Source organism: Phyllostomus discolor, chromosome 3 (assembly GCF_004126475.2).
Source record: "Phyllostomus discolor isolate MPI-MPIP mPhyDis1 chromosome 3, mPhyDis1.pri.v3, whole genome shotgun sequence".
Classification (NCBI taxonomy): Eukaryota; Metazoa; Chordata; class Mammalia; order Chiroptera; family Phyllostomidae; genus Phyllostomus; species Phyllostomus discolor.
The window spans coordinates 181348555-181361299 of record NC_040905.2 but is presented as its reverse complement, the minus strand read 5'-3'; the positions used below and the strand labels follow the sequence as shown (position 1 = coordinate 181361299).

Genomic DNA, 12745 nt, shown 5'->3' with positions numbered 1-12745 from the left:
CCAGTATCATCCCCTACTGCGTGCCCAGGCTCCTGCTACTCCGCCTAAAGTCTCGCACTTTGAAGGCAGAAGTGCATCACAGAGTGTGTGCGAGCGTGCACAAGAGGGCACTACGTGCAGGGGTGGAGGGGTGGGAACAGGCCATGCAGAGGGGATGAACAGCATGCGCCAATTTGATCAGGTGAGAGTGAGTGAGGGGCTTCCTGGGACCCAGGGCCTGAAAATAGTGCCATTCCTGAGGGGGTACAGGGGTGCAGGGTGAAGCTGGGCAGTGGCCATGTCCTGGCCTTGGGCGCACATTCTGAAGACCACAGAGCCCCAGAGTGACTTGAAAGCAGAGCACATTGCAGAGGGTCTTCCCCAGAACCATACATATGGTGGCAGATCTATCCGGTGGCAGGATGGACCTGTCATTGTAGCCATGAGGCTACAGTCAAAGGTCCAGTTCTGAGGGTGAGCTGGTCCAAGGGGAAATACACAACAACGAGGTCCTTAACCAGGTGGAGGCAGGCGGGTGGAGAGCTGTGAGTGCCGGAAGAATCTGGGTCATGGCCACCGGCATGATGCCGGGGAGGAGAGCTTCCACACTCCTGGACAGGTGCCTGGATGCGTGTTAGAGCCCGTCGCAAAGGTCAGACACTGGGGGAGGAGAAGAGCAGGCCCGGAGGGAGGGGACAGTACATGGAGGCTGTGTCTCAGTGTGGCACTTGGGAGGTGGGTGAGGCTAGAGACCCGGACGTGGGCCTGAGTCTCCAGGTGCAGCCCTGGAGCAGGAGGCGGCTGGCCAGCCAGGATGGAAGAGCTGCAGGAGGGCGTGGACTGGGAGGGGGGCAAGCAGAGGCAGGAGAAGCGAGCAGGGCTGGCGGGTTTTCTCATCCAAGGCCGGAGAGTCTCAAGAGAGTGTGAAGTCCTGGAGAGGTAACTAGTGAAACAGGATTTAAATGAGCTGTTGGCACTTAGGTGAGAATGACTATAAAGCAAGTAATTACTACAAAAGTCAGAGTAGGGGCTACTTTAGGGGCTGGGAGAGGGATACATAGCAAAAGGGCTCAACATTCTAATTCTTGATCTGCATGGTGCTCCAAAGGTATTTCTTTTAATCATCAAACTTTACTTTTTTGTTGTTCATATGCTTCTTTAAACGTATGTCTTATAGTAGAAGTGTTGAAGCAGAGAGTTACCAGGAGGCCACAGGGACCCTGCTGAGAGTCACAAGGAGTGGGGGGGAAACTGTGGAGGCTGGAGGAGGGGCAGAAGACAAGAACAAGGAGAGGACAGGCCCTTCTGAGGACTCTTTCCAGTAATCCTGGCTGAGAACAGGTGGGAGAAGAACAGTAACACTAGGGGGCGCTGCAAGGTCCAGGGCTTGGGGAAGGATGGGAAGAATGGCTCCTGCGTAGGCAGTGAGGAGAGGAGCCGGCAGAGGAAATGGCTTGCTCTGTGCTGTCCCCACACGTGGCTACTCAGTGCTGGACTGGTGGCCAAGGTAAGATGTGCTTTGGGTGTAAAATGCACACAGAATTTTATTTTTTTATCTTAATTTTTTAAAATTGATTTTGGAGAGAGAGAAGAAGGAGAGAGAGAGAGAGGGAGAGGGAGAGAGAGAGAGAACCCCACTGATTTGTTGTTCCACTTATTTATGCATTCATTGGTTGATTTTTGTATGTGCCCTGACTGGGGATCGAACCCCAAAATTTGGCGTATTGGGCTGATGCTCTAACCTACTGAGCTACCCAGCTAGGGCACACACTGGATTTTAAATATAGCACAAACCAAAGAATATGAGATAATTTAAAAATACTCACTATAAGTTGAAATGATATTTTACATATCTTGTGCTAAATAAAATATATTACTAAAGTTGATTTCCTCTTTTCCCTTTTAGACGTGGCTACTGGAATAGTGAGGATGACATACACAGTGGGTGTCACTGTTCCGTTGGAGCTGTCTTCAAGGTGTCTCAAGGACTACACCACCTCCTGCTCGAAACCCTGGTGAAGCAGCAAGTGTTAGAAGCTGTAGCAAGTTCCCCAACTGGGTGGCTCAGTCGGCTGGAGTGTCATTCCGTACACCAAAAGGCTGAGGGTCCGGTTCTCAGTCAGGGCACGTACCTAGGTGGTGGGTTCCCTCCTTGATAGGATGGGATGCAAAGACTGATCTCTCTCTCTATCCCTTCCTCTCTCTCTAAAAGCCATAAAATCATGTCTTTGGGTGAGGATTAAAACAAAAAAGGCTGTATAAAGTGTTCCAGAAGACCTAGCTAGGATAATTAGTGAAGGTGGCTCCCCTAAACAACAGATTTCCAGTGTAGATGAAACGACCACCTTCTATGGGAAGCAGATGCCATCAGGGCTTCCCCAGCCCGAGAGAAATCAATGCTCAGCTTCAAAGCTTCCGAGGGCAGGCAGATTCCTTTGTTGGGGGCTAATGTAGTCGGTGACTTCAAGTTGACACCAATGCTCACTCACCATTCTGAAAGTCCTAGGGCCCTTTAGCATTACGGTGAGTCTGCTGTGCCTGTGCTCTAAGAACAGAACTACAAAGCTTGGAAGGCAGCACATCTCTTTACAACCCAGTTTTAAGCCCACTGGGTGAGGCCTACAGCCTAGAGAAAAAGATTCCTTCCAAAATATGACTGCTCACTGACAATGCACCCAGTGCCCCAAGAGCTCTGATGGAGATGCACGAGATTCATGTTGTTTCATGCCTGCTACCTCAGCATTCGTTCTGCAGCCCGTGGATCAAGCAGTAATTTTAATATTTAAGTCTTATTATTTAAGACATACATTTTGAAAGGGTATATAGCTGCATAGATAGTGATTCCTCCGACAGATCTGGGCAAAGCAAATTGAAAACCTTCTGGAAAGGATTCACCATTCTAGATGTCACTAAGAACATCTGTAATTCATAGGATGATGTCAGAATACCAACAGGAGTCTGAAAGAAGTTGATTTCGACCCTCTTGCATGATTTGAGGGGTTCAAGAAGACGTCCGTGGAGGAAGTAGCTGCAGATGTGGTAGAAACAGTGAAGGAACTAGAATTAGAAGCGAAGCCTGAAGATGGGACTGAATTGCTGCCGTCTCGTGAGAAAACGAACGGATGAGGAGTTGCTTCTCATTGACGGTCAAAGAAACTGGTCTCGTGAGAGGAAATCTACTCCTGGTGAAGATGCGGTGAAGAGTGTTCAAATGACCACAAGGGATTTAGAATATCCCGAAGACTTAGCTGACAAAGCAGCACCAGGGTTTAAGAGGATTAGCTCCGATTTGAAGGAGGTTCTCTTGCGGGTAAAACGCTATCAAGCAGCATCACACGCTACACAGAAATTGTAACAGGAAGAGTCAACCCACGCAGCCAACTTCACGGTTATCTTACTTTATTTAAGAAATTGCCACGGCGGACCCCCACCTTCAGCAGCCACCCCCCTCACTGGGCAGCAGCCACCAACCTCAAGGCAAGACCCTGAACTGGCAAAAAGGCTGCCAGCTCTCTGAAAGCTCTGATAATGGCGAGCGTGTTTTAGCAATAAAGGATTTTAATAAAACGATGTGCACTGTCTTTTGTAGACATAATGCCATTGCACACTTAATAGACTACAGCATAGTATAAACATAATTTTTATCTGCACTGGAAAGCCAAAAAGTTTGTGTGACTTGCTTTACTGTATTTGCTTTATTGCTGTGGTCCGGAACTGAACCCGCAACATCTCTGAGGCATGCCTGCGCCCTAGACCAGAGGTCAGCAAACACTTTCTGTAAAGGGCCAGGCGGCAGATATTTTGGACTCCGTGGGCCATAGGGTCTCTGTTACAACTGCTCACCTCTGCCCTTGTAGTGTGGAAGCAGCCACAGGCAATACAAACACAACTAGCATGGCTGTGTCCTGATAAAACCTCACTCACAGAACTGGGCAGCAGCTGGATTTGGCCCGCGGACCAAAGTTTGTCAACCTCTTTATGATTCCAAGAAATGAGGCCCTCCTTCCAGCCTCAGCGCCCTGATTCCCTCCAGGCCAGTCGCCATATTTTAAAACTCCGATGGATCATCCTTAGAAAAACACGTTATGTCAGCAAAGCACTAGTGGGTTTCAGGAATCTCCCACATAAGAGAATGGAGGGTCAGCCGCTGTCGGGCCAGAAACAACTCAAATGATAATACACTGCAGCGAACGACGATAACCTTATCTCATTAGCTGACGTGGTTTCTGCTTTGGAATTTCATGAAATGTGAATTGAAGGGCTTCCTCGGCAGGGTGGTACCTAACCTGGAATGAAGAGTGGGGAGTACGGGCAGGGCAACTGAAGAAATCTCACTTAAAAATAACTCACAGGCCTAACATTAAAGCTAGACTTTAAATAAGAGACAGAAGCTCTTACCAGCTGTTGCCCACATACCCCGGGCCTGCCCCCACCTCACTCCTCCTCCTCCCCCCCACCCGCCCCGCTCCAAGCCCACAACGCCTCCAGGCGCCAAGGGGGAGCATTTAGGATAGGAGAACACACACATCTAATAGAACAGGCACGGCACAGTTGCATAACACGGGGAACAAAAGGCAAGGCCAGTGGGAGACAGCAGGCACTCCTGGCAGCGCGGGCCTGGAGAGGAGAGGAGGAGAAGCAGCAACAACAACGAGACAGTGCCCTGGGTCTGTGTGGGCGATTGTGCGCGGCACTGCGGCGGAGGAGGCCGAGGAGGAACGCAGCTGGCAACAGCGCGTTCCCCTTGGCCTCAGATGTTTGCAAGCGCTTTCTCCCGCGAGGAGGCTACTCACCGAGGTCAGAGCCTCCACGTTGGCGCCTGTCAGGCAGAGGTAGCGGACCACGTCGAGAATCCCGTTGTTGGCTGCAAGGTGTAGAGGTGTTCGTCCATACTGGAGAAGACAAAAAAAGACCCAAGAGAGTCCTTCTCACGATCGTGCCCGAAGATAACACTTATGGAGTCTACCCCGTGGGCCAGCACTGGGTGGGGCATCTGGGAAAGAAAGAGGAGGCGTGGTCCGCCTTCTCTAGAACCTCACTGTCTCCTGAGGGAGGCAAGCCAAGCAGAATGTTTTCAAGTATTTTTCAGTTAAAAGAGTAACTTCAAAATAAAGCTTCGAAAGTTGCAAGAGTGGGAGGCTTATCATAAGGTAATTGAGTCTCTTGCTGTGCTGTCAGGAGGTTTGAGTGAGGGCTTATGGGCTGGCCCCAAGGTTCCAGAATGATCTGCACCACAGTTCACATTTAGACACAGCAACAGGAAGGAGGGATGGAAGGACAGCCATCGAAGACACTCCAAGGAGGTGAAACTCCAAGGCCACGCCCACCACTGTTTTTATGGTTCCCAAACTGTGTGCCACGGCAGCTCCGGGCACTGCAGGAAATTCACAGGGGCATGACAGATATTTTAAATTTTTGATGAAACTGGCAGGTGTGGACGGACACCAGGTAAACTACTAGCTCCAGGTGGTCCCGAGTATCGACGTTAGACAGCACTGTCTTCCCCTCAAGGGTGGCATGTCTGCACAGGGGGGTGTGGCGGTCGCTGGGGTGAGAAGCGAGCGTCTTGAGAAAACTGACGGAGAACAAGCAGCCGGGCTGCGTGTTCCGTCTGAGCCCAAGGTCTGCGGGGCCGTGCGGGGCCGTGCGGGGCCGGTGAGCACACGCCTCCCATGTCTACCTACTTGTGGTTATGTAAGAATGTAATTAAAGCATCAATTTCCTTCCAATTTATGTGGATCATTTATTGCAGCAGCTACTAGTTTGTTAGGTTATAAATACTCACTAAGTTGCTCAGACTGAGCTGCTTAATGAACAGAACTGTTAGTTATTTCTTTTGCCCTGGGGGAACTATGAAAAAATTACTCAGACACAACAGATGCTGGGAACCAAGAAAATCTGGGTATCTGTCTTATGCTGTTTATTTGCAAGTATAGGTTTTTTTGTTATAAAGCTAACACAGGCTCACTTAAAATATCCAAATGACATAGAAGGATAAACGGTAGAAAACAGAAGTCCTCTTCCCCTGCACTCCCCTCCCCCCAAGTTCCCCGACTCAGCTAGCCCTGCTTAACACCTTGGGGCATTTCCTTCCAAGCTTTTACCTATGAATCCATAAAAAGAGATGATGTGAAAACTCAAGATGTGATCACACTCCACATTCTATTCTGTCATTTGTGTCATTCATCTAACAACAGATAGTGAACACTTTTCCATGTCTGTCACTAAATTGACTACATTTTTTGGATACCCGAGTAGTACCCACTTCATGGGTCTGTCCTAGTTCCTCAGCCCGCCCGCCCGAGGACGGCCACTTTGGGTGGTTCCATTTCCTGTCATTATAAATAATTCTGCAAGGAGTGTGCGTAGTTATGTTTTGTCCACTGTTATCTTCCGGAGTGACTTAGAAAGCAGATATTAAGCTTTCAAATGCCCTGAACCACTTGTCAGCTCTGGGGGCATCCAGACAGTCCCCAAACATTCACACATGCTTCCCTCGGCCTGCAATAGCTTCCCCTCTTCTCCATCTGTCAAAATCCCAATTATTTTAAACAGTTGCCTCTGAAGAGCTTTCCCTAGTTTCTTTAATGTCCAGATGTCAGTGTTTCCACAGCACCTCTGCGTCTGTCACAGCTGCGATTGCGACATGAGATGCTATTCTGTGGAGAAGCAGCCTGAGGGCAAGACCCATCCACTCTGCTGTACACAGGCTCCCTCCCCAGGCCTGGCACGGTGCTGTCAGAGAGGGCTCGGAATCCTCTCTCCTGGCCTGGACGTACACGTGTGTGCATCTGGGGGTACATGTGTATGTGTGTACGTGTACTTGTGTCCAACACTCTTTCTTTCTCTATCTTCGCTGATGAGAAGAGTCAACACAAAGGGGACAAAGGGTGAAGGGCTGTGTGTTCTGCATCATCTATTTCTTCTCCTTTCATGTGTCCCCTAACATGGCCAAGTGCAATAGCCACTCTCCTGATTCTCATACGAGACAAGGGGAGACTGAGCAAGGTCTGTTACACTGCAAAGAGTAGGAAAGATAGTGACAAGTTCGTGTCACATCCGGTGACGGGGGTAGGATCTGGATGGCCACTTTCATCTCTGGGGGAATTGGACCCGGGAAGGAGAAAGCACACCACGGGCAGGAGGGACAGTCTGCCGCCTGCAGGGTGCAGGCTGTCGCTGTGCGGGGCCCCTTCGACAGCCAGTTACTAGGGAGAGTCCAGGTAAACCCCGCTGTGCTTTCTGGGGAAAGAATGTCTTCCTCTTTGCTGTTCTGCACGTCTTTTAAGTTCCTCTAGAACCTGTTATCTCTCTGAACAAGGACAAGAAACAAGCTGACACCGGCCCTTCTGTAGAAGGTGAGAGCCCCACGGAGTTGCCGTGGGCTGAGCCTCTGAGCACCGAGGGCAACCTGGGGGGCTTGTCCACAGGCCCGAGACCCCAGAGCTGCCGCTCATCGGCTGCCTGCTGCCGCTCCAGGCGGGTTCTGAAGCATGGTCTCGACCCTGCTGCTGATTCCAAGAGGCTCAAATTGTGAAACTAATGAGTTTTCCTCCAGCTGAGCTCAACGCAATGACAAAATTATTTCTTGAATGCCCTCTGCGTCGATGTATATGAACTACCATGTCCATCTACAGTATGAAAAAATGTCCAGGCTGCCTCATAAGTTCAATAATAATAAAAAATAGTTGAGGCCTTCCCATGAAATGAGCCTATTGTTTTTAAACTCGGGAGGCTAGGCCCGTGCTGCGGGGTGCTTCAGAGAGCATGTTTAACAAGCGCGCTTTCTCAGGCAGGCATGAGGTGAACACCCAGTCCCTTCCTTAGGTCAGTGCAAAGCAGCATGAGACGTGGTGCCGCTCCACCTCAGTGGCCCGTACAATGGCCAAACCCAAATGTATTCAGTTGAGCGTGGCGACGTTCCTTAAAGCTGCTTTTTATTCATTTAAAGACTCCTAGAAGGAAAGCTGAGCTCTTGATGCTTCTTAATACTACATTTGGCTTTCCCCTTAAGCCACTTACACAACTGACTTGGCAAGATTAGAACGGGATGAACTCAGGAAGCAACCAGCAGCTAATGGCTAAGACCAGGATGCTGCCTATTTACATTTCTAGAATGTGAAGATTACCAATTTCAATTTCCATTAGAACTAATCATGTAATATGCAACAGGAATAATTTTTCGGTAGCTGTAAAATTTTCCAGCTGCTTCAGATATTAATTCTTTTACCTCAAACAAATCATTGTAAATTAAATTTTGCTGGGATCGTGCCTGCCATTTATTATAAACTTTTCCCACAGTTACTAAAAATGATGTTACTTGGACTTTGTTTTTAACATAATCGTTATAGAATAGTGATTGCCTTTCACACAGTTACAGGGTCAAGTCCACATGCACAGTCAACTGTTTCATCTGGTTTGGCCGTGAACAGCTAGATGGTATTCAGGGAAAAGCCAGGTGTTAGCTAACTTGTAGAAGTCTACATAATGAGATTTAAAAAGAAAATCAACCTGGGAACATGGAATTATTTATTTTCATTTCATTTTTATTCCCCAAATAACAGGATTCCCTTAGTCTTACAAAATGTACTTAGCACAAAAAAGGTGTAATAAGCTTTGGACCATGAACCTCTCAGTGGGGGAGAGCTAAGAAGAGAAATCTGGTCCCGGGAATCTCAGTGAGATCATCACTCACTGGGTGTTTCCTGCAGACCTAGAGCTCCAGAAAGAGGCCCCAGTTTGTACCAGGTTCTCTAATTCCTCTCCAGGTGGGTGGTGTCTGTCTGTCTGTTTCTCAATATCCATAAGCAGTAAACCAGGCTAGGCAGGAAGCACTTATTAATACAGTCATTGTCTGTCACAAAATTATTCAGAAGTCCTATGGAAGATAGGACTTAAAGTGGAGGTCCACATGGGTGACACTGACTGAACAATGAAGAGGTGCAAAGAGATACGTGGACAAATGCAGAGGCAGGTCAGCAGCACCGGCCCTTCAGGGACCTTTCCCTCCAGCGTTACCTTGTTTGAGATGTCCAGATTGCACTTGGCTTCACAGAGGGCCACCACAATAGGCACATTGCCATCTTTGCAGGCCACGTGGAGCGGGGTGTTGCCATGCCTGTCTTGGAAATCGACGAAGCACCCCTGGCCGATGAGAGTCTGGATGACCTCCATCTGACACCGTCTTACAGCAAGGTGAAGAGCGATGTGTCCGTCCTGCAACAACAGAACACCCGGGCATGAGCACGCTCACGTAGGCACCTGGCCTCGCCTTTCCAGCTGCCATCGGGCTAGGTTTAGTGGGCGCCAGGATCCCTAGCACAAAGCCTGAAGGAGGATTGGAAACCACAAGCGTTGCTCCTGGGGGTGGTGGGGAGACGTCCCATGCACTCCACTCTGGACAGTCAGACTATGCTCACCATTGGCACGATTAGTCTAGGCTTGGCCAGTACATTGAAACAAAAGACTGGACACTTGTCTTTGTCTCTGAACATACAGACTTAAGGAATTGTTGGTACTCCAGTGGTCTGTTTTATCCAGCAGGTGAAAAATACTTTTCAAAACATTTGGTCAACAATCTTCACACCAGGAGAAACTGAGAAAGCGATGAGAATTTGCTGGAGGGCTGTTGTATATATGAAAAGCAAATACAACATACTTAACCTCTGTAACTCACTAAAGACCAGCCTGAGAATTCCTTCTAGCTACTGCAGAATCCCTCGTGAGCAGATGGGTTGAGTTTCAGGAGCTGGGTAGGGGGTTTGGAAACATTTCTATAAGTTATCTGTTGCAGGGTTTCTTAGTCTCAATGTATTGGCATTTTGGTCCTGTCCTGTGGGTTTGTAGGATATAAGCAACACCACTGGTCTTCACCTACTAGACGCCAATAGTAATGCCCACCCATGGAGTGACAACCAATAAATGTCCCTAGCCATTACCAAATGGCCCCCGGGGGCAAGGCAGCCCCTAGTTAAGAACCGCTTCTCTGTACCAGGAAAATACTCCACAAATGGCAGTTCCTAAATTAACTACAGTGTCCAAATCGAACTGTATATGGCAACATCACAGCCTCATTTTAAGTACAAATAACAACCAACAGATTATGTTGAATGTGTTTAACTAAAAAAGGGACACCTGGTCTAGAATAGAGAGATAGGAGTGGTTTATTGTGTTTCTACAAAATAGCAGGTGATGAAAACAAATAAAAACCACCTATTTTTTTGTTTATCTACAAAGGAATAGTGTGTTGCCAATTTTAGTCCTAAATGAGGATTGTCTTGGGCTCAGCAATCATCATTGTACCTGTTCCACACTAAAAAGGCTAAAAGTAAAGAAGCCCTGAGTAATCTGGTCACTTCATAATTTCTGTTACATGCCACAAATGAATATTCATTATTAAACAGAATCTAGGAAAGTTCACAGAATCTTTGGAACAGAGAAGAGAAAGGGCAATTACAACTTGCCACGTTCAAGTTCATTTTAGACAAACTAACCGAAGGCCTGGGTTGCCTCTAGCCCCCCAGCTCACTTCTCAGTGAGTCTGACACCTTCACCCACACAGCACCTTGTCGGAGGCGTTCAGGTCGGCTCCGTGTTCAGCCAGACACTCGACGATGTCGTGGTAGCCTCTGGCGGAGGCTGTCAGCAGGGGTGTCTCGCCTTCTCTGTTCTTAACGTTCACGTTGCAGCCGGCTTCACACAGGGCTTTGGCCACGGAGTAGTAGCCGTGCCAGGCGGCACAGTGTAGAGGGGTTTCTTCCTCCTGGTGGAGGAGACAAGTGCACAGAGGAGGAGAGTGCAGTAATATGAAAGAAAGCCCAGGCATGGTGAGAGTCTCTGCTGAATTCAGCAGCAAAGTCAAGGCAATGGACAGCATGAGCTAACAGCCGCTGGGGCGAGGCATTAACCCGAAATAATAGAGACAGGCCTCTCCTTCATTAGTTTTTTTTTCCTCGGTACTTGTGTGTCGGATGGATTTGGCATCCTCAGCATTTGAGTGGCAACTGACTTTTGGGAACCCACTGGAACCAACAGCTCAGCTCTTTTCAACAATACAGGCCCAGGGTAGGTGAATTTTTAGCATCTTTCTTATGAAAATGCCTACGTTTACTTTATCTGAGATTACTAACAGGAGAGCACTTCTTTGGACAAGAATTCTTCTAGCAATCTTGATTCTCCCCGGTTGCTGTCATGCATACAACACAAGGATGAGTCACATAAATGTGTTGTTGCTGTGGCAAACGGAACAACCACGCTTTAAAAGTCAAGCAAGGGCTTGCCGTGAGGGCTACAGGGTTGCAGGGCTGTGTGCTCATAGCCGACACCATTAGACACACATGTCTGTCTATGAGAGGCTGTTCTGGTGTACTGGTCACTGCCAGGGACCCTGGAACCAGACTGTGTGGTTTCGAACCCCAAACTCCAGCTTCACCACTTAGGAGCTGTATGAACTTGCGCAAGATACGGAACCTCTCCCCGCCTTGGTTTCCTCTTCTGTAAAATGAGAATGATAGTAATAGTAACCTACCTCATGGGGTTGTCCAGAGGATTAAATAAACGAACGTTAATAGTGCTTCTATTTGAGACCCTGCCCTCTGGAATCTAAGAAGAAACTTGGATAAAACTCAAAGGACTGGGTCGTGTCACTGTCTGCCTGGACACTCATGCAGAGAGCAGAAGGAAGAGAGGACAGCAGCCACCAAGACGCACCTTGTCCTGGAAATTGGGATTGGAGCCGAAGCTGCACAGTAACTGAACCACGTCGGCGTGGCCGTAGCGAGCTGCCACGTGAAGGGCCGTCTCTCCAGACTGCAAAAGAAACAGCAGACTGTGGGGACCAGAACGCATGGGCTGGTGGCCCGCTCCACACACGCCTGGCTCCATGTCCTCCCCATGGGAGGTGCCCACCCCCTCCGTCCAGATGCCCCTCTGGGGACAGGGCCGGGGACCCCAGGGTGGAGTGCCCACCACGCGGCTAGAGATAAACCCACACACCTGGCTCCTCCTGTTTGTCATAAACCCCCAGAGGGAGTGCTCTCCCTGGTCTGTGATGGCTATTTTAACACTCCTTTATCTACTACTGGTGCTCTATGTGATTTCTTTAAACATGAAACTCCCTTTCTTAACAATAGGTTCATCACACAGCAGATATTTAAATGTATAGTTTTACTATACACATTTAGTTTACTAACTAAATGTGTTAGTTAGTTTACTAACTAAATGTGTATTTAGTTAGTTTAGTAAATGTTAGTTAGTTTACTAACACATTTCAGATTTCATTGTCTACATTTAGATTCTCATTTCTTATATTCTCAGAGACTTTAAAACATCACCATTCAGCCTGTACAATAATTTTCAGTGCATTCGTAATAGAGGCAACTTCCTTAAGGTGTTTTCCTTATATCTGCCAAAAAACTGCCACAGTAAACTGATTAAAACAAAACAAAACAAGACACTTTATTGCCACCTGACAGAAAACTGCCTTAATAAATTCACGTATCTTTGATACGCATGTCATTTTTAGACACGGTGCAGTGCACAATCCACACAACCATGGGTGACAGCTCTGACCAAACATGACAGATTATTCTGCAGGTGTGAGAGGTGAAGAAGGGCCGCTCAGGAGAATCCGTAATGGACGGGGAGGCAGGACTCCGAGGTGCAGGTGCAGGGCTGTGGTATGGACTGAATGAAACATGAGTGTGAAAGCGAGGCATCTTGCGAGGTCAATCATTTTTATAACGTCTTTGCCCCCAAAAGTCTTACT

General features: G+C 48.2%; 1 protein-coding gene across 6 annotated transcripts in view; it reads right to left on the bottom strand.

The window, feature by feature from the left end:
- Positions 1–12745, bottom strand: part of DAPK1 (death associated protein kinase 1) — a 179047-nt gene that overhangs the window by 33030 nt on the left and 133272 nt on the right. For all 6 annotated transcript variants that reach the window (XM_028508241.2, XM_028508222.2, XM_028508230.2 and 3 more), the window contains exons 15-18: positions 11689–11787; positions 10544–10741; positions 8998–9195; positions 4773–4871 (exon numbers count right to left, since the gene is read on the bottom strand). In XM_028508241.2, the coding sequence (XP_028364042.1) occupies positions 4773–4871; positions 8998–9195; positions 10544–10741; positions 11689–11787 (594 nt within the window). The remainder of the gene's footprint in view (positions 1–4772; positions 4872–8997; positions 9196–10543; positions 10742–11688; positions 11788–12745) is intronic.